The following is a 22,408-nucleotide window of genomic DNA, read 5'->3' as shown; positions in this document are numbered from 1 at the left end:
ACTTGAATGTAAAACTAATAAGGTCTGCCAGTGTCACATACTATCAATGTTTCTTTGAAATGTGATAAGAACGAAAATTGACTGCAAACTTTCCGATGAAAAGTTGTTTACTGTTGTGCTTTCTAGTAACGACAGTTATATTTCCAGCATATTGACGAATTTTGTTTTTCTTGTTCTAAAATTATTTTAGCTGCGTAGTTTTGATATTTATGTTTGTTATACTTCGCTTGTTTTGTACACGTTCTAAATAAAATATCTATCCTATCCACGCACAGAATGAAAACAAAATTATTGCCTTAAACAATATTAAAGGGCGGTGGGGTCGCGCGGCGCGTGTTTAAATTTTGTGTAAACTTCGGTATGAGTCCCATATCGACGAACAGGACGCGGTGCGACGACCACCATATTAAAGCGGGGGAGTCATCACCTGCGCATGCGTCAGATGGCCATAGCGTGTCATAGTCTACAAACAATTTCTAAGTATTTATTAACTCATAACAACCTACTGAAGGAGGTTAAAGGTTACAAAAGAAAATTACAAATAAAAATTAATCAAATTACAATGGCTGATAGTTTAAAAAACAACCAAAACAGACTAAATTGAAGTTAGTAACGGAAATTTATAATGAAAAAAAAGGAAACACCAACAAAAAAACTATAAACTGAATATAAAAACAAAAATCCAATGAACACATAATAGAATATAAAAAAATCAATTACTAAGTAGGTGCTGCTGTCTAATAACAAAGCTGTATTTTAGATATTGTGCCAGAGGAATTGTTAAGTTATTATTTGACATTATTTTTATGAATTTATTTTCAGGTCTGAGATTAGTAAAGTCAGGAATAATCTTTTCAGCTTCATTGTATAAAATGACCCTCTCTATACTATATACTGGGTATATTATAATGAAGTTATGTTCATCTTCAATATCATTTTTATTAACGTGACACAATTTGCAGATTCTGTCGCCCCTTTTGATTCTGTTGTGTCTTCCTTTTTCAATTTATAAAACTGTGATTGCTCAGTCTGAATTTAGTTAGCTTATTTAAGTAGTTTTCCAAAATGAAGTTTGTTTTTTGTATTAGTGTTTTGTCTGTTATCATTATTAATTGAGTTAATTCAGTGCTTTATAAATACATTTTTTATTTTATCATATGTATATAATAATGTATATAATAATGTGTTTATTGTCTTTTAGGCCACAGGCCCATATGACTATACATAACAAAAAAACAAAAGAATACACAAGCACTGGAGAATGTACAGAAATTGTAAAATACATATATATATATATATATAAGGTTGAATGCTTTATGTAGAAATTTACCAAGATTACGTAGTACCTTTGCTGATTTTGAGCGCATTAGACTAATATTTTTTTTCTGAATTGGGAAGATGCCAAAAATACTCAGGAATTAACTGTTTTCGCATAGAGTGAAATAATGGGCAAATAAGAACAAAATGGTATTCGTCCTCTACATTAGACAAACAAAACTCGCATATTTTTTCATCAATTTCCAACCCTGTATAGCGCCCCTCTTCAATGCGCAATCTATGACTAGAACAGCAAATACGTGCTAGAGCATGTCTGTGTTTAGCCTCTGTGACTACAAAAAGATATTTTTCTGGTTCAAGCATGGTTTTAAAACTACAGTATGACCTTAGTTTGGTAGTGCAACATATTTCACTGTACCAATCCTGCCTATGAATATCAATTACCCGCTGCTTGAACTGTACCAAAAACAGGTTTACATCCCCCACGCCCTGGGATATCCAAAACATACCAAAGCCGTACATATATGAAGTATATTTTTAATTTCAGTGGCCCATGATGTCCTTCCATTCTCATCTATTTTATACATTAGTCTGTAAGCATGCTTTACAACCCTCCCTTCAGGAAGTTCTGTGACTCGTAACCAGTATTTTATACATTTTAACAAGGAGTTTACAAAAATGGGTAACCGCCCACATTCCCCAAGTACGGCTTCAGTACATGTTTTATCACCAACCCCAAGAAAATGTTTACAAAATTTCAACTGCACTCTTTCAGCCTGAATATATTGCTTAAACCCCCAAATTTCTGCCCCGTACAAAAGAATTGGTAAAATTAAAGCATCGAATAGTCTGAAATAAACATCATAATTAAGTATACCAACTTTATACTCAAAACTGAATAAAGAAAACACTGTTTTGCGTGCTTGTGCGGCCAAATTTGCAACAGCTTTAGACCAGCTGTTTCTACATGACAGCAATAACCCAAGATATTTGTAGGAATTTACAGTTTCAATTGGTTCATCATTCATAAACTATCTTTTATTAGTTGAGTTATGACCACCTTTCCGAAACACTACAATTTTAGTTTTCTTTTTATTTACAGTTATTTTCCATTTAATACAAAAGCGTTCTAAAATATTAATCAGCCGCTGCAATCCCACAATTGAATCAGCAAATATGACTACATCATCGGCATACAATAAAGCAAATAAATCAAACATTTATTGCGTTAGCTGAACCCCCCTGTATCCCACATTCCCAATCATATTATATAATTCATCTATAAACAAAGAAAATAGGACAGGACTCAATACACTGCCCTGTCTAACACCAATAGTACAAGGAAAGTAATCAGAAATCCCACCATCAAGTCTGATGCACGATTTGACATTACTGTACATTGACTTGACAATGGTTAACATTTTACCTGATACACCAATATTATGTAATTTGATAAAAAGTCGGCTATGGTCAACAGAGTCAAAAGCTCTGGCAAAATCAACAAATATACAGTAAAATTTTCCTCTTTTTTTTAAGATAATTTTGAACGATTGCATACAAGACCAACATGTTGTCAACAGTACAAAAACCTTTACGAAATCCTGCCTGCACTCCAGAGATGGTCCCAGTATCCTCTGCCCATTCATAAAGTCTGTTGTTTAGTATGCTACAGAATATTTTCCCGAAGACATCCAATAATGTGATTCCCCTGTAGTTATTGGGATCAGATTTTGAACCTTTTTTTCAAAAGTGGAATAATTACCCCACGTGACCACCCTTCAGGAAATTTCCCCATTTCGAAAACATTGTTAAATAATTCACTCATGAGTGGTAATAAATGATTTACAGAACATTTAAAAAATTCGGCAGGGATTCCGTCTGGACCAGTAGCTTTCCCATTTTTCAGTGATTTCACTGCTTTGATAATTTCATCATTAGTGATCCAATCATTCAAATCTCCACAATTACCATTTTCAGCATAATGCTCCTCAAGCATTGAATCAAAAGTGATGTCCCCGTTGTTTACAACCTGTGGCTTATTTATCTGTGCAAAATTCTGTTTTTTTAATATATCCTCCTTCCAACGATACTTTTTCCATTCATTAGCTTGGGGAGTATGTATTACCTGACCACTATTATTACAATTACATTGCAAAGTACATTCAAGGGGAAAATGGTCTTACTCGGTTCTATTTGACACCCGAAAATTGGAAACTACATCAAATAACCCAGACGAAGCAATCACATAATCCACAGTACTTTTGCCACAGTTTGCTATACATGTAATATTACCTAGTATGTCTTCACCCACTCTACCATTAAGAACATGTATGCCAAAAGTACAACACAACGAAACTAAATTCTTTCCAAAGTTATTTGTTAATTTATCCCTAGCTTTACGTGGCATACAAAATGAGTCGTTCTCGTAGAGATGTGGGAGAAATTGAATGCAATTTGTATCATCATTTGCAATAAAATCGGGTTCGTCTGCTATCCTCGCATTAAAATCACCCACGAGCAAAATATCTGTACAATTATAAATGGTTTTCAACCTTGTTAACTCTTGTTCAAGGATACTGATTCCATTAGTCTCATTTTCGTACACCCTAGAACCTTCTGGTGGTATATATACAGCCCCAAACAATATGTCATTGCCCCATCCGAAATAGTGTGACTTCAATAATAGAAATATAGCATCTTTCATCCCTGTATCTAACACCTTGATACCAGTGATCATATCTTTAGAAATACCAACAGTGACACCCCCACTAGGCCTGCCCCTTGAGAGCCGATTTTTCTCCCTGATGCATGAGATCAATTTAAAATCAGGGAAATACTCGTGAACATCGACATTTCCATGTGTAAGCCAAGTTTCAACCAAACAAAATATATTGAATTGCGTACAATACTGGATAAAACTTGCGTCATGTAAACTGCTCAATAAACCATGTACATTCCAAGACATGTAACTAATTACTTTACCCATACCTTCATTAATTTTTCCCGTGCCAGACCCCTATCTTGAAATACTAGTACCCTGTCTAACAACAGAGTCACTGGCATTGCTATAAGTATAGATTGAAACCGGAGTCTGGGGTAGGAGATCGCTTATTGCAATGTGTGCTCGATTCAAAGATAAGCAGAACATTCTATCAAAGAAAAAAGAACTGCATGGTACCAACATTTTTATTGATGAGCATTTCTCACAAGAAACCAGGTATATCAGAAATAAACTATTTGCAAAGAGAAAAGAACTAATTGCAAACAATATACGTGCCTTTGTTAACTACAAAAAGCTCGTCAGCTATGGAGGTGGGAAAAGGTGTGAACTCTTTCAAAATCAACGCCTGTAATATTCAATTTCTCGGCTAACAATTTCTTCACTTTATCCTCTGATTGATCCCACGATTCGTTTGGCTCTTCATCTATGCCGCGAATTACAATGTTATTCCGTTTTTGACGGTCTTCCAGTTCTGACTTGTTAGGACGCTTATATCATTTTTCAGTCCACCGATAACGTCTTCCAAGTGTTCTAACTTATCCAAACGTTCTTTGTTTCCCTCAGTAGTTTGCCTCACCTCATCTACTGTCTCTTCTACTCCATTCAGCTTGGATTCCATCCTATCGATCTTCTTATCTACTAGTTTCATATCCATTTTCATGTCTTTCATATTACTTTGAATGTCCCGCAAAATTGACATCATGGCTCCATCCTCAGGTTGTTTACTGGGTGCGGATGCCGGTTGAAGAGTCCCTGACTTGGTTAATGTTGATTGCCTGGTATCGGGTCCTGGATTCAATTGTACACCGAAAAGATTCCACGTGCATTATCACCGCCAAGGGTATACTTTGCCGCGACCTTCATACTGGATGTATCACTGGTTGGCATGAGTAAATGACATGCTGGAGTCAATGAATTAGTTAACATACCATTTGTGTCTAACCAAGTATGCATATAATCAATCTCAGTAGTAATAGCATAGGTACTTAGTGTTACATAACCAAGAACAATGAGACAGCATAGACAACTGTATGCAAATCCATTTAGTGGTGACCACACTGAATATGGCGAATACTGAGGCAGACTTACGGACTTCCAAGATCTAGGATGGATAAAACTGCCAATCTTGGCCCTCCATGCATCCACATTTACACCCATTGCAGTCACCGTACCTTTACAATTCTCTGGATGGTAGATTTTTCTAGCGACCACTTATAAAATTAACGTATTTGGCAACTTTGCGGAGCTATGGTAAGAACCGTGTTCCTGTTCCAGTGCTCATCAGATTTTTGATAATAATGTATATAAAGTATAACAAAGAAGTTGAGTTAAAAGTCTGTGAAAATATTAGCGTAATGATTGGAGTGTTTGGAAATACAAGATAGGGTGAACTGCTATTAAATGAACCATGGCCACACAATCAGTAAGCAATTGAGATTGCGGTTTCACACGCCATTTTATCATATATCCGTTACATTTGTGATGATTTTAGTTCATTATTCATTTGTCAATATCTGACAGTTTAGTATTTGTAGATTTCAGTACTGAATTGAGTTCATTGTACCACTTTAATTATGGTTTTTCGTTTTGTTTAGGTGTTTTGTATATTTTATTAACTGCTTTTTAATAAATGAATCGATATGATATCTACCAAACTCACTATAAATTCACAGTTTTGGAGTGTTTTTTGATATGCCTGGGATGAAGCGACAGAAGCTGGGATGTACATCTTCTATAGTAGAGTTGAACAAGCGTCTACCCATGAGCCTTTGCGGTTTATCGTGTGTTGTTATCGTCGCTTGGGACTCAATTCCCGCCCGTGCGCAGATGACGACCCTCCCACTTTAAAACCCTCAAACCTTGGGGCATAGTAGATGTACAGGGCTGTAAAAAATCTTGATCTATCTTTTTTATTTTGACAGTTATTGCTATATAAAATGTAATGTTTCTCATCCGCCACTGACTGCCTTTCCTTCGTGGATATTACATACCCTATTTTCCTTGGAGGGATATATCCATATTTATTGTATTTATTTGGGTTGCTGAAGTGGCTGTCACTTTACGCCACCACGTGGCAATCGGAAGCAAGTTTACAGACTGCGAGATCTTGTCGTGTGATCAGCCGTTGAACCAGGAAGTACGGTGAACTTTGATCGATGAGCAGGAATAGCCACCCGGAAATGGTTCCTATGTAGCTGTGATCGTGGTTGAGTTACTAATTAAATATCTAAAGGAGTTATAGACCTTGCTAATTAGATGTGACGATTCACTAGTATTCATGGATTATCTAAATTGAAGACTGGTACACCATCACATCAATGACAATGTGCGACACGGGTAGGTGTATATCTGTTGACCTTCTACGACCTTCTACGACGTCGTTGCAAGTTGTTTTTAATTTCCTGTGAAGTTTTTTTTTTTTTTTTTTAATCGTGGACAGTTTTGATTGTCCTAGTTAGTGTGGTTTTTGACTTTTCGATTTAGATTCTATTGAGTGTTGGAAGAAAATGGTTTGCGCAAATTTATGAAATTAACTCGTCCTGCCGCCGAGGCAGTGGATTCATAGCCATGTTTAGTTCCAAGCATTTGTTCACAACCAATTTATAAATCGTCACCAAACGGTTTTCCATTGGATACAAGTGGAATCTTTCATGAACTATTGATTCTTATCGCCTTTATTTTATGTAATTGTCTTCCTGTTCATATTGTTCTGTGTTGAAGCCACGCATATTCGTTTAACGTCATCACATGACACACGGTTTATCAAGTACACGACGTACAACTTGACCAATATAGTGGTGTTGAAATTGACATATTCGGCACCACAACATTTTGCTGAGTGATAGTTTTTGTCAATCTTTGATTACTCTCGTGGAAAAAGAGTTTGCCAATATCCTGTTATTGTGTCGCAATGTACAATGTAATGTATTTATAAAAGTCAGCATGTATGTATGGGGGTCTAAAAACTAACTCTGCGACATGATTGTGCGACTTGCCGAATGTCGATTATTGCACTCTGCAACAGAATCGCAGTGTCACTCTGCGAAGAGCACGATTCCTATTGGTTGGTGGGTCGAACAGCGCAAATCCCAATGGTCGATGTTCACCGCATGCCTCATAAAAAATTAAGTTTTAAATGGTAAGAATGGTACGGTAAAAAAAAGTGTGTAAACACTATGTACCAGCGACATGCCGCACTGTTCGGTGATCGGCAAGCACATGGAAGACAAATTGTGGGACCAAACAAATGACACATGGTTTACGGTGATTAGACACATCACACCGCTGGCTAGAAAAATTTAATAGTGTAACGTGCACATTGGTTTTGAATGCCTATTCCTGGTGTAACGTTATTGTCATCTTGGAGTTGTAAGGCTTCATTCCGACAACTATGCTCATTAGCATAGGCAGCAGTTTCAAAGCAAGTGGAACAGGAAGTACTTTTCACGCGTTCTGCAACGAATGTTGTACGTCTGCTATGACTTTGTTGAGTGCATCAAGGAAAATAATTAGTATGCAGTGAAAAAAAATCATTCACGATGTGCAACGTTTTGCCATGGCAGCAGTTCTTTGCAATCGTCTGCCTTCGTTTAGATCATAAACGAACTCAACAGTTGTGAAAAGTAAACACAAACGGCGTTGGTTTGTGCACAGTCGCTAGGGACTGTGGTTTGTGGTATGAATGTATTTTTGTATCATAATTTTTGAAGTCAGTATTACTGAAAATTATGGTTTATTATTTTAAATGAATGCCAAATTTCGGTGGTCCATATTGATCTTAATGTAGCGGGAAGGGAAATTTTCTTTTTTTTTCTTGATTTTTCAATAACTGATAAAACGGTTACTTTGTGCCTTGATTCATCATCCCAGCTTTTCGAAATTTCGGAAAGACCAGCACTCAAGCGCTAACACTACTATCGTTTCGTTAATATTTGCATAATGTTTATAACATGTATACAAAAAAAATGTATGTACACTACTAACTGGTAATACTCTGTTGTTGACGATTCTGATAGAACGAGTGACAAGCTTCCTGTCGCAAACAATGCATATTAATCTAACGTCCATTGTCAGCATTATTATCAGTCAAGAGTTCGTCTAAGAAATCATTTTATTTACTAAGTCTGTATTCTATTTTAATAACACCATCTTACTAACGCAATGACGATGAAAGGAAAGAAAGCAAAGACGCCAATGACAGACGAGGCAAAGAAAAATCTGCAACTGAGGGTCATATTTACTAATTTAGACTTGCCTGCAGCCTATTGTGCAGCCTTTTCGACCAACCAACCAATGGGAATCGTGCTCTTCGCGGAGTGACACTGCGACCCTGTCGCAGAGTGCAATAATCGACATTCGGCGAGTCGCACAATCACGTCGCAGAGTTAGTTTTTAGACCCCAATACATACCTCAAGTCAGCTATTCTTGTTGCCTCATACTGCCCCAAGCTTAGTCTTCAAACAAATGTTATTTAGAGGAGACTATCCTGCTGCTGCAGTGCTTATAGCCACTCTCATCTACTATTCAGATATCATTACATTTGATGGAAAGGATCCTTCAGTATTTTGGCCCCTTTCCCTAAATAATACTAAATAAATCCTATGGGAATACTGAATAAATCCTATAGGAATACAAAAGAAGTCATATAGGAATACTAAAGAAATTATATAGGAATACTAAATAAATTCTATAGAAATACAAAAATAATTCTGTAGGAATATTAAAGAAACCATATAGAAATACTGAAGAAATCATATAGGAATAAAGAAATCCTATAGAAATAAAGAAATCCTATAGAAATAATAAAGAAATTATATTGGAATAATTTTCAATTTATTCAGAAGATATAGGTGCACTCAAATTTTAGTTTGTGTCTGTCTTTGGTCACAGAACTAAACCTGATGGCTTTGAATAACAACTGCATTTCAACTGTACTTTTGTTAAATTCCAATAAGATTCTTATAAGTACATTGTACTATACTCATGAGTAATACCATGGAGTATGTCTGACTAGATTTGTCGCATTGACTGTCATTTTGTTTAAAATCCTAAATACCATTTTGTAATTGTGTCTGGGATCATTTCTCAAAGATGAATTGGTTTTTGTATCAGGATCATACCTATTGGGTTATATATCATTTTAACAACTGTTTCTTCGAGATGGCTTGCATGATTTCATTCAAACTCAGTACAATGATTCTACATACAAAAAAACAAAACAAAAAAATGTATTAGGTGTTAATTGCCCTCCTTCCCTGACAAAGGCGTGTCGCGGGTATGGACAAAGCATTGTCACATGATCAGTACACAGCCGATCACTATTTTTGAAATCGTCATTGCTGTGTGTTTTTTTTACAACTTAGTTGTTTATTACAGAATTCAAGCTTTTTCACATAATTTTTTAATCAGGATATCTGTATAAGGTCATATTTTAGCCGGCAAGTAGTTCATTAATTCATCTATTTTACCAGCAGTGGCACATTTTCGCAACAAATTTTCATACCTTTACCCAAAATGTTTTCGTGTTTGATTTTGGGACGCTAAACCAATATTTGTCTTTGATTTTGACATTTTATGGTCGAAACATATCACAAAAAATTGTTGAACTGATTTTTTATTTGTCACACTGCATTTTATTATCATTTACAAAAATTGAAGCATTGTTTATACTTTTACATCGAATAAAGTCAATAGTTGTTGTATAGTTGACTTGAACTGTTATGAAAACCCAAGAATCAGAAATATAGGTTTTTTGATCGACCATGTTAACATGAACAACACCATTTTGACAAGATCTGTTTAGCGATGTTAGTATGTTGGTACGCGATGTTTTTTCCCTATTAAAACTAGAAGATGAACATAATTCTCGATATTAATCTTTACATGGCAGGAACTGAATGTTTATGAGTTGGTACATGTAGGCTGCTTTTGATACATATCGGGGTTCAAAAATCCCAAATTTCATAGTGCTAATTTTGTTTACATGTTTGTTTACGTTGTAGTTGCCCGAATTTGAGGTCAAAGTCATACAATGAGGTATTGCTTTGCACAACCGTAAATTTGCCGATTTTAATGAATATTCTGACAGTATTGTACTAGACTAGTACTATAATCTGTCTGACTTCCTGAATCTCTTGGCCCGGGTATGAATGGTTTGTTCATCCGCAACGTGCGGTTCAAGACAAAAGAACGCTAGTCGTTTCCAGACCGGGGATAGAGGGACTTTGGTTGCATATTACATTTTTCAGTGATTCAACAAATCAGCTGACTACAGTACATTGCCAGCAACAACTGACAGCATCACAGTTCTATTTAGCTGAATGTACACCCGGATTTAGCATTCTCAGTACTTGTATTTTATTGAGTCATTTGTCTGTGGTTCCTATGGTAACAAGGTTATAAAGTACTGTAATTATTCTAACTGTAAGCTATTAATTAGCCTCTAATGGCAGATCTGAGTTATCATCATCTATGACTATTTGCTTCATAGTTAAATTTCAGTGGTAGATCTTGCCAGTGTCTGTCAAGTCCAGGGATTTTTTTAAGCAAGGGGACAGGGGCGCAGCACCCTCATGCCATGGCCATGCACCCCTTACCCTGGGGAGCAGATCCTCTGGCAACCATAAAATTCTGATTGACCAGGGATCACATGTGGCCACAGTCTTCAACTGTGACCTGTCTGATAGTAATTTTGGCCCCAAGGAAGCCATAAAATGCTGCATTTATCAAAAACTCCACACCCTGGTAGGGAGAACCCAATCTCCCCCACTTGGTGGCGCCGCTGAATTGCAGTGCTCTCTCTTACAGTTTTTCTTCTAGAAAAAACCCTGAAATATATTTTTAATGTATATTTTTGGCACTCATGTATTAAAGTGTGTTCCAAATTGCAGTTGATCTAAGGACAAAAGAGTACAGTACTTTCTAAGATTAGTCCTTGCTTCTAATTTCAATATTGTGAGATGATGACCTCTAGTGATACTTGCTTCCATTAATGGAATTAAATTAGCTACTTCGGGATCATACTTATTTGTCAAGATCATTTACATTTCAATCATATCGCCCGAAGCCTTCAGAAGGCCAATGTTGGTAAATTTAATTTCTATTTGCAAAACCTGGTAAAAGCTTTGTGGCCCTTTGTTAAACATTTTCTAAAGCATTAATACGTTTTTTAAGGTGTGGAAACCAAATATGATTAGCATATTCAATATGGGGTCGAGCCAATGACACTAGAGACGAGCATACAAAAAGAATCAATATCCAAATACTCATAATTTCGTTTAATAATAATACCTAGTATTTGATTAGCTTTGTTGATTTTCTCATTCATATGCATCTCAAAATACAATTTCTGGTCTACAATTACCCCTATATCCTTCTCATGGCTACAATGTTTAAGAATATATATTTATATCATACATGTATCTCAAAATACAGGTACTTATAGTGAAAAAATATTAAGTAGTTATAAAGTGAGTTCTTATGGTTGTCCCGAATTTTTAGGAAATTCCGACAAATACTACCGAGTATGGTAGAATGCTTTAGCACGAGTCCCCATGGAAATGCCTCTGCCCTCTGCACTTGTCAATTACAGCAGAGCTCTACTGAATGCAAGTTTGCTTGTTTATTCTTCTTAATTGCAATCCTTTTCATCCTTAATTTCTGCAAATGAATCCAAATACAAACAAAAACAATGTCATTGACAATGACTTACTTTCCTGATTATTCATATATATATTTCATGCAAGATTATAATGGTTTACAGTATAACCAAAGTTGTACATTTTCACTATTTTAAAATTTTTATTTGTATCTTATTTCAGATAAGAAGAAAATGAAGCCAGCCACACTTCCTAGAGGGCAAAGACCAGCACTACCTCCCAAACCTCAATTCCCTCTCATAGAGGGACTTAAAGTAAAGGATATCTGCCATACTGGTGATGCTGTTAGTGAGTGTCATGGTAACAGCTCAGTCATTGAACCATCTAGAAATCTGACCAGTACCATAGCGGAGCCTACCATAGCTTTGCATGATACTCAAATAACCAAAGTGCCTCCAAAACCTCCAGTTAAACCAAGGCGTACATGTGAAAAACGAGAAAAAATACAGGCTAGACTTTCTTACGGCTCTGTTGAAGATTGTAATCATACTCATGATGAAACATCGGCAGATACGTTAAATGAAAATTCAGATGCATGGAAAAATGACAGTACCCCATCTAGTTGGTTTATTCAAAAGATTCACAGGCAAACCCTTGATAAAGATGAATGTAAGAAAACTGACTCTACTTCTCATAGTTCTTTGATTCGCCCATCACCAACACCAAGAAGTTTTTACAACAAGCCAAATGCTGAAGACCATAATACTGGCAGTTCTCATGATGTAGTTGGCAAACCAGAAAAGACAGATGCTACTGTTCCTGCAAAGCCGGCAAGAAAAGGAAAAAAACACAAACATGGCAAAAAAGATACAGAAAGTGGTGGTAGTGTTGTGGTGATACAAAAGGTAGAAGAAGGTCATGTTGCTGTACTTGGTGTACTACCATTGAATAGCCCTGAAGAAGATGTGGAAAATGATTCAAAAAACAATAGCAAGACTGAAGTCATAGAAAGCCGGAAGAAGAGTACACCTCCACGTCCCCCGCCTCCATCTATAGGCCCAAAACCTAAACCTAGACTGTCTTTGAATAAAAAAGAAGTTCAAAACGTTGCTAAGGAAGGCCAAGAAAAGAAAACTGGTGTTGCTTTGAAGCCTATTGAGGAAAAACAAGACCAAGATAAGAAAACTGGAGTTGCTTTGAAATCCATTAAGGCTAGCACAGACCAGCAAGTCAGATCTATTGAGAGTTTGAAATCTGACGAAGAAAAGGAAAGTAAGGAAGTGAAAGACTTTGATCACTTAGAATCTGATAAAGAAAAGGAACAGTCAGAGCAAACCGTTCATCTGAAAGTTGCTGACCCCAAATCTGGGAGAAAAATGGGAGAATCAGAAATTAAAAAGAAGTCAACAAAAAAAGCGCCTCCCACTCCATCTAGGTCTGATTCATTGACAAAATATATTGAGAATAAAGTGAAAAGTGGTGATATTACAGCTGTACACTCTAAAAAGGAAGAGTTGTCTTCCAGCCATAAAGAAGATGTATCTGATCAACCCAGTGGTAGAGTGAGACCTGCTCGACCAGCACCCCCAGTATTGCCCAAATTGAAATCACCAATTACCTCAGATAGAAGAAACTCTAACGAGCTGAAACCTGCGAAGGTGAAACCCCCAAGACCTGCCCCACCTAGACCACCATCAATGAAAGTGTCAGTTAGGGAGCACAGCATAGAAACTACAACAGACTCGAAAATTGTTGTTTCAACTCAATCGGAAGATAAAACAGAACAGCCTACCAGTGATAGTGTCTCAGCTGGAGTTAAAACAAATACAGATAACTCAAATCAATTGAGCTGCACTACTGAAAACAGTTCACTAACAACAGATAACTCAAATCAATTGAGCTGCACTACTGAAAACAGTTCACTAACAACAGATAACTCAAATCAATTGAGCTGCACTACTGAAGACAGTTCACTAACAAACAAAGATGAGAAAAGAAATGAAAAAATGTTGAGAGCCAAATGTGGTCATAGTGACAGTTCAGAAGATGAAAAAAGAAAAAGTTTTATATTTAGATTAGTTACACGTAGCAACAGTCAGAAATCAAATGAAGGAGTTCAAAGTCAAGGAAAAAGTGTATTTTATGATGAGGTACATATAGAGCGTGTTAATGGTGGACACAAATCAGGTGATTGTCAGGATAAGTCAGTAGTTGACTTTACTGAACAGAATGAACAACACGATGCTGCAATAGCAACAAAAGTAGTAAATGAAACTCATTATGAATATATGGATTCTACTCTTGGCAGTAAAGCTGTAGATGATCATGATTATGAAAATCCTGATGACTGGATTAAAAATAGTGTAGAGCCAGATGAAGATGAGTATGTGGATCCAGATGTGTGCCGACAACAGTACAGACCGCCTGGGGTCTCAATCGTTGGTGACAGCAAAGAGGAAGAAGCTGCTGAAAATGATGATGAATATGTCAATCTGCCAGACAGTATTTACAATAAAACAGATCATTTACAAGTACCAAAAGATAGTATAGATGTTAAAAAACGAAAGCTTGATAAGCAAGATTCTACAACATCTATTGGATCCATTGAAAGCACAGGCAGTTACGTTGATATGTCAAATATAACAACTCAGCAAAGTTCAGATTATGATGTGCCATCAAGGTAAGTTACAATTCATGTTTCCGCAATATATTCTCCGTACAGATTGTTTCGTTGATATTTATGGCATTTGTGTCATCCATTTATTGCATTCTCGAAGACAATGAACTTGATATGATGGAATGTGATAAATTTTCATTGTCAATTGAGAAAGCTTTACTGTAATTGGCTACCACTAGAACAGATCATCACATAAGCTTTACTGTGATTGGCTACCACTAGAACAGATCATCACATAAGCTTTACTGTGATTGGCTACCACTAGAACAGATCATCACATTTATTTTACTTTTACAATATCGTTTTTTTTTTTTTATGAATTCACAAAAAATAAATATTAAATGTAAAAAAAAGTATGTTCACCAAGCTACATTTTGCATAAAATTTATTTAAAAAACTTCAATTGGTAATATATATTGAATAACTTATAGTTACGCTTATAAGTTATAAGTTACAAAATTCTAGTTGAGGAATTACAATAAAATAAAAAAAATTATGGGAAAATTTTGAAACAAATTGTGATAAAATTGAGGCACCATTAAGTTGAATATCCTAAGGATGTTAAATAATTTTGAAGTTTTACAAAAATATTTGGAATTTATTCTACTATAAAATATTAGCAATAATACAAAAAAAAAGTTCCATTTGAATGTCTATATTGCACAATTAATACACAGGCTGTAAAACTTTTAAAAACATTATAATATTTTTGATAATGATGAGGATGGTAGAGAACATCATTTTCTATAAATAAAAATAACTGTCCTTTTTGAAATGCGTTTTGTGTAAAACATTTCCGTGTCCACTTTAAAATAGTTCAAGACGTAGAAACTATATTGATCATACTCAAGTGTTTTTGAACTATAGGTCTTACTATTGCTTGAAAACATTTTCTATCTTATTGCTCACAGATTCATGGAGTTATATTTGTTATATAAGGAGAAAAATAAAATTTTTCTGAGATGTAAAACAGAGTTTCTCAAATTATACATCCATACAAGCCTATATTCAAACTAGCAGAAACTTTAACCCTTATCAGGTGCACATTGCAAAAGTCATCGAAGATAACCGAATGGAACTGCTGGGTTGACTGGGCCTGTCGTCGTCTGTCTGTCATACGTCATGTGTAGTACATTGTCCGTCAACTTTTTTCAAGGGACATCTTCTCAAAAATTGTATGCTATTTATAACACAGCTACCTGGGGTGATCCTCTGTCAGATTTGATCATTTTATGGCATCACATCCAAATCTCTATTTTTAGGGAATATTTTTTATCATTTTTGGTGAAAAATGATTTTTTCAACAACAACTGCCTGTCAGATTGCATAGAAATTTGGCATGAATGTTCTTGATATCGACTAGACTCTGACTTACTAATTTCATGAGACCATATACAAGTGTCTATTTTAATAAATATTTGCTTATTTTTGCATATTTTTGACTTCTTCTCCAAAACCACCTGCCAGATTGCTTAGAGATTCACAATGTAGATACATGAATGGGTTCTCTTTCATATTTGTTCATTTGATATAAATAGATATCTCTATTTTTATAAAAGTTATTAATTTTTTGTGAATATTTATTTTTTCAATTTTCCCATATGTTATATATGGTCTATGTACAATACATGGACTGTAATAGATAGGGGTATTGTTGGGTTCTGAACTACCTCGGCTAATGTTTTCAATAATGTTCAATTTCTGGTTAAGGTCATTTCAATGTTTATATGTTTGCAGCTATTGGACAACTGTAACAGTTGTTGTTGTTGTTTTTTTGCTCACTTTTGCATATTTTTGACATCTTCCCCAAATCTTCCTGACTGGCCATATCATACTCCACAATCTCCATTTCTTCAAACTCGTAATAATACAATGACCAGTTTCTTTTCTGGTGCCAAACTTTATCAACATCATTCACTCCATCCTACATTTCCAACTCACAGTTAACAATTACAGCGGAGCTCTTTCGGCCGTAAGGTCACTTGTGTATATAAAGCATTAGAAAGCTCACAAATCATTAGGTAGTGTTGTTACCCTATTCAGAGAGGATGCTTCTGTAGCAAGATATTTTTGCAGTTACATAGTTAAAACATGTATAATATTATTGATTTATTCAGAAAATGTTAAAACTTGCTTTTTGTGATTTTCTCGGCTGATTTGTTATTATATAAATTTGTAAAAACACTACAACACACCAGATTAAAAGTAAGACAATTTATTAAAACTAGTCAACTATAAAGAAATAAAAAACATGCGTTAACATAACTACTAATGGAAAGATTACACAATAAAAATACACACTACAAATTTGGGCAAGGGGGTCACCCTTCAAAACTCCCACTGGTGATCATTGAGCAAAGGTTTTCATAAATTGCCATGCCATACAAAGGAAAAGCCAGAAAGTGGGTGTTCGTCCTTGTAATGGGGGACAGGATGAAGTCCTTTGCCCAGCGAGGGAACACGAAGAAAAAGAAGACTTGTTGTCACCCACACATCATCTTTTTAAACATCACTTCCCACCTTTTCAGGGGGGTCACTCAGTCCCACATGTCAATTTAGTTTTTGCTAGCTACTTGTGTAAGGGTATAATTAATAAATAAATAAATAAAAACAAATGAAAAAGTTGGTTTTCCAAAATTTACCTAAATTTGACTGCAGCCATGACGTTGCAGGTCGGTGTCCTTTTTACACCGATTTGACGCACATCGTGCAAGGTGTGCTGAGAGTTTGTTCGAACTTAGGTTCTGTGTATAAAAACTAGTGTAAAGAGGCGGTGGAGCACTATTGTAGCCAAATTCAATTTATGTGCTGATACAGTGCTTCCTGTGACAACACAACGTGACTGCAGTATATAGTAGACATCAATAACCTAAAATGTGATGTTGCCATAGAGGGCATACTTTAAATTTATCTCTTTCGGAATGGTGCATACCATTTCTGAATGGAAATAAATTTTAGGATACTTTTTTGGCGGGAGCATACTATCAAAAATGAAAGTTTTCACTTAACAATTATAAATTATATTGCTATTTATGCATACTAAGATTGCATGTTCCAACAAATATGCCATTTAGTTTAAAATTAACAGTAATTTCCCGTTTCATTGACAAAGGACAATTTTAAATGTCATTTTTTTCTTTATTCAGTTTATTAAAGATAACTTCTCTTAAAAATAAATGTTCAACCTTATGTTCAATTCTTCTTAAAAAAGCAACTAATCCAACTATTTTGGCATTCAATAAGTAAGTACTGTTAGCTTATGAAAGTATCAGATTTGTTCATTTTGTTTTTGTGATAAATATCTAATTTCTCAGAACAATCACTATTCATGTTAAAAGTAGCATGTTAAAATCTGTTGATGTCGTCATTAAATGTGATCCCTGAACTTGTAGTCAATGTATTTTTCACTTTTGTCTCCTTTCATACACCTTAAAACATGAAATACCGTCCTGTGTCAGCATATCACTCTACCATGACCCCATTACTAGTATAATTATCCTGGAGCTATGTTGCCTTATACATAAAGCTGTATGTGGAATTTTTTGGAAGTATTTGAATCCTAGTTGTTTATTTTTTGGAACACAAATCAAGAGAAATGTTGGTTTGACCTGTTCCTACATATTTTCTAAAAGTTAAAACCTCTTTAATAAGAATGGCTGGATTCCCCCTGACCTCACCTCCCCATAACTATAATAGCTTCAACCAATAAGTATACAAGGAAGTAAGGTTAGGGATAGTGACATTTTGAATACAGTACTTCACTATGATCTCAAGTCCTTCTTCAAATTCAGTGCCTTCCAAGCTTGTGTCCACTAGAGTGGCTCTGTTTGAAGCCAAGTTACAACAAGATACCTACAATTATGAATGGTATGTATTAAATTGTAATATTGTTTTAGTTTGTGTCTCATTCTTGTGTCTTTCTAACATAAAGGAAATCATTAGTTCTATATATACTAGTACAGGTTAGTTTATTAATTAATTATTTGTCTTGTTAAACATTTTAATTTAATTTGATAGAAAATTTCAACCAGTGTTTTCACAATAAGGGTCGTGATTGCTGCCATGTGATATGCTAATGCCTAATAGAAACCAATTGTTTTAATAATTTACTATTTTTAGCAAATTCTAACCATTATCAGATAAATTTAGTTTAAAAATACTTCAAGTGACCATATATGGACACAAAACAATGAAAATGAAATTTTCTAACACAAGTTTTTCTTTGATAATGGTTTTAAAACTATGTAATGATAATTTGCAAATTTCACAGCATGAAAACGTAATTTCACTACTTGAATCCTGAATGAAAACATAATTTCTCTACTTGAATCCTGAATAAAAAAGGAGTGTAAGGTTCCCATGCATTGAAAATGCAGTGTCATTGTATACAGCAACACATAACAAACCTGAGTGTTTTGCTAAAAAACAAACTCTGACATAATGACCTTTTTGCAAGAAACTTAATGTAAATAAAAACAGTGCTGGTATGAATAGTGCCTGACAGCATTACTAACAATAAAAATAACTTAACACATAGTAAACTAGTTTCTATATGATTAATGGCATCGTTCTATCCAGTCTTATGTAATTAATCTATATAATTGTCTGACTTACATATGCCAAGAAGGTTCAGACACAGGTCAGTTGTAGGATATGTTTAAATTTTGCTCTTGCCAAATGACTGGTTTAAAAAAAGTGTTTTACTATGTCTTAGATATGAGCCTATTATATTCATTCAATACTATTTAGTAAGGTATATATGAATACATCAGTTTTGTTAAAATTTGTAGCAACATTACATTTTCTTACATTTTCAGTTAAATTGTCCTATTTTGCTTTTTAATTAAAAGTATAATTTTTTTTGTCACTGATAAACGATGATACTTTTTTTCTATCAAAAATCATAAGATCAAATAGCTATTAAATAGGCTCACTCAATAATGTACACCTTTTTTTCAAATATCTTCAGATTTTGATGAAATTGCTAGTAGTTTGGAAATGTTTAAAATTAAATAAAGATATAACTAATTAATTTATGTTTTTTAGTTTTTTTTTTTTTAGTTATAGGATATGGAATAACAAAGTATAACTTTGCTATATATTTAATGCTTTCTGTTCCTCTTATTTAGTATTCGTCAACATTCAGACCAGGATGAAAATGACAGTAGTGTTGTAGACCATGAATTTGATGAGAGCAGCTCAGATGACGAACAAGATTCTGGACCAGAAGATGATGAACCAATCTCTGAAGATGAAAAGAAAAAAAAATTAGATGAAAAAAAGAAAATGAAAGCCTTTAATGTTGCGCAGGAACTTATGACATCTGAAAAAGTGTTTGTTGGGATACTGGAACTTATGAATCTAGTAAGTCATGCTTATTAATTAAAAGTGTTAAATGCTTTATGTGTGAGCATTAACCCATTCTTCAACACTTCATATTGTTGCTCCAGTTTTAAAATTAATTTTAACCTAGATTTTAAGATTTGATGAACAAGTGTGATTTCTTTACTTCTGTGCATGAAGCACACAATTGAAATCTTTGTAGTTTTTGATATCTCAAGAACGGCTAAGAGATTTAAATGAAACTTGTTACATAATATAAATTATATTTTTCTTAAAATGCTGACAAACAATTCATATTCTAGTAGTATTTTAGTATTGAATTTAACAATACGTAACTAAAGTTAGGAAGAAAAGAACTTTAATTATTTATAAGTAGTTCCCTTTTTAGCTCCGCTGTCGACTTTGTCGAGCGGAGCTTATCATATGAGTGATTGTCGTCGTCATCGACCGTCGTCCGTGTCAATGTTTTACTTTTTTGACTTCTTCTTGAAAACTACAAGCCTGAATGCTTTGATACTTGGTGTATATGTACCTTGGGTAGACCTCTCTCAGATTTGTTCATTTCATGATCATATCTTCAATTCTCTAATTTCGGTGAATATTTTTGTAATTCTTGGTAAAAGTGATATTTTCAACTTCTTGTTAAAAACCGCAAGTTCAATTGCTTTGATATTACATATATAGGTACTACATGTGGACGTCTCTCAGATTTGTTCATTTCATGATGATATCTTTAATTCTCGAATTTTGATGAATATTTTTGAAATTTTTGGTAAAAAGTGATATTTTCGACTTCTTGTTGAAAACTGCAAGTCCAATTGCCTTGATATATTATACATATAGGTACTACATGTGGACGTCTCTCAGATTTGTTCATATTCTAATGATATCTTCTGTTCTTTAATTGAAATGTGCATTGCTAACAGCTGAGCTATCTCAGCAGAGGGGATGCTTGTTTCTATTGGTAAAAAAATGTTTAATTCAACCTTTGGCACAATGGAGGCACACTGGTTACTAGAACTCCATCTCCATCTCGTTAACTGAAATTCGGCCACTGGCTCTGAAAACTCGGGTGTGTCCCAACAAAGTTAGAACATGTTGCAAAGTTAAGTAAACTGATAAATACTTATGGCATTAAATTTGTAACAATAAAACTTGTAATATAAAACTGACTGTAAACTACATAACTGTGGAAGTAGTTTGGCGATAGTATGTAGCTATGACGATAGTATGTAGCTATGGCGATAGTATGTAGTGGAAGCTACACTGCCTATCCCCCGTTACATCAGTGTCAGTATGTAGCAGAGGCTACACTGCCTATCCCCCGTTACGTCAGTGTCAGTATGTAGCAGAGGCTACACTACCTATCCCCCGTTACGTCAGTGTCAGTATGTAGCAGAGGCTGCACTGCCTATCCCCCTGTAAGTCAGTGTCAGTATGTAGCAGAGGCTACACTGCCTATCTACCGTTTTGTCAGTGTCAGTATGTAGCAGAGGCTACACTACCTATCACCCGTTACGTCAGTGTCAGTATGTAGCAGAGGCTACACTGCCTATCTACCGTTATGTCAGTGTCAGTATGTAGCAGAGGCTACACTGCCTATCTACCGTTATGTCAGTGTCAGTATGTAGCAGAGGCTACACTACCTATCCCCCCGTTACGTCAGTGTCAGTTTGTAGCAGAGGCTACACTACCTATCCCCCGTTACGTCAGTGTCAGTATGTAGCAGAGGCTACACTACCTATCCCCCGTTACGTCAGTGTCAGTTTGTAGCAGAGGCTACACTACCTATCCCCCGTTACGTCAGTGTCAGTTTGTAGCAGAGGCTACACTACCTATCCCCCCGTTACGTCAGTGTCAGTTTGTAGCAGAGGCTACACTACCTATCCCCTGTTACGTCAGTGTCAGTATGTAGCAGAGGCTACACTACCTATCCCCCCGTTACGTCAGTGTCAGTATGTAGCAGAGGCTACACTACCTATCCCCCGTTACGTCAGTGTCAGTTTGTAGCAGAGGCTACACTACCTATCCCCCGTTACGTCAGTGTCAGTATGTAGCAGAGGCTACACCACCTATCCCCCTGTTACGTCAGTGTCAGTTTGTAGCAGAGGCTACACTACCTATCCCCCGTTACGTCAGTGTCAGTATGTAGCAGAGGCTACACTACCTATCCCCCCGTTACGTCAGTGTCAGTATGTAGCAGAGGCTACACTACCTATCCCCCGTTACGTCAGTGTCAGTATGTAGCAGAGGCTACACTACCTATCCCCCTGTTACGTCAGTGTCAGTTTGTAGCAGAGGCTACACTACCTATCCCCCCGTTACGTCAGTGTCAGTATGTAGCAGAGGCTACACTGCTTATCCCCCCGTTACGTCAGTGTCAGTTTGTAGCAGAGACTACACTACCTATCCCCCCGTTACGTCAGTGTCAGTATGTAGCAGAGGCTACACTGCCTATCCCCCCGTTACGTCAGTGTCAGTATGTAGCAGAGGCTACACTGCCTATCCCC

General features: G+C 35.6%; 1 protein-coding gene across 1 annotated transcript in view; it reads left to right on the top strand.

Moving 5' to 3' along the window:
• Positions 1–6,369: 6,369 nt before the first annotated feature.
• Positions 6,370–22,408, top strand: part of LOC102804491 (uncharacterized) — a 57,511-nt gene continuing 41,472 nt past the window's right edge. Inside the window, exons 1-3 of the mRNA XM_085497254.1 lie at positions 6,370–6,616; positions 12,101–14,558; positions 19,685–19,919. Of these exons, the coding sequence (XP_085353380.1) occupies positions 6,598–6,616; positions 12,101–14,558; positions 19,685–19,919 (2,712 nt within the window). The 5' untranslated portion in view covers positions 6,370–6,597. The remainder of the gene's footprint in view (positions 6,617–12,100; positions 14,559–19,684; positions 19,920–22,408) is intronic.

Source organism: Saccoglossus kowalevskii, chromosome 3 (genome assembly GCF_978046115.1).
Source record: "Saccoglossus kowalevskii chromosome 3, keSacKowa6.1, whole genome shotgun sequence".
Lineage (NCBI taxonomy): Eukaryota > Metazoa > Hemichordata > Enteropneusta > Harrimaniidae > Saccoglossus > Saccoglossus kowalevskii.
Note: the sequence above shows the minus strand (reverse complement) of the source record. Positions and strands in the feature narration are given on the sequence as shown.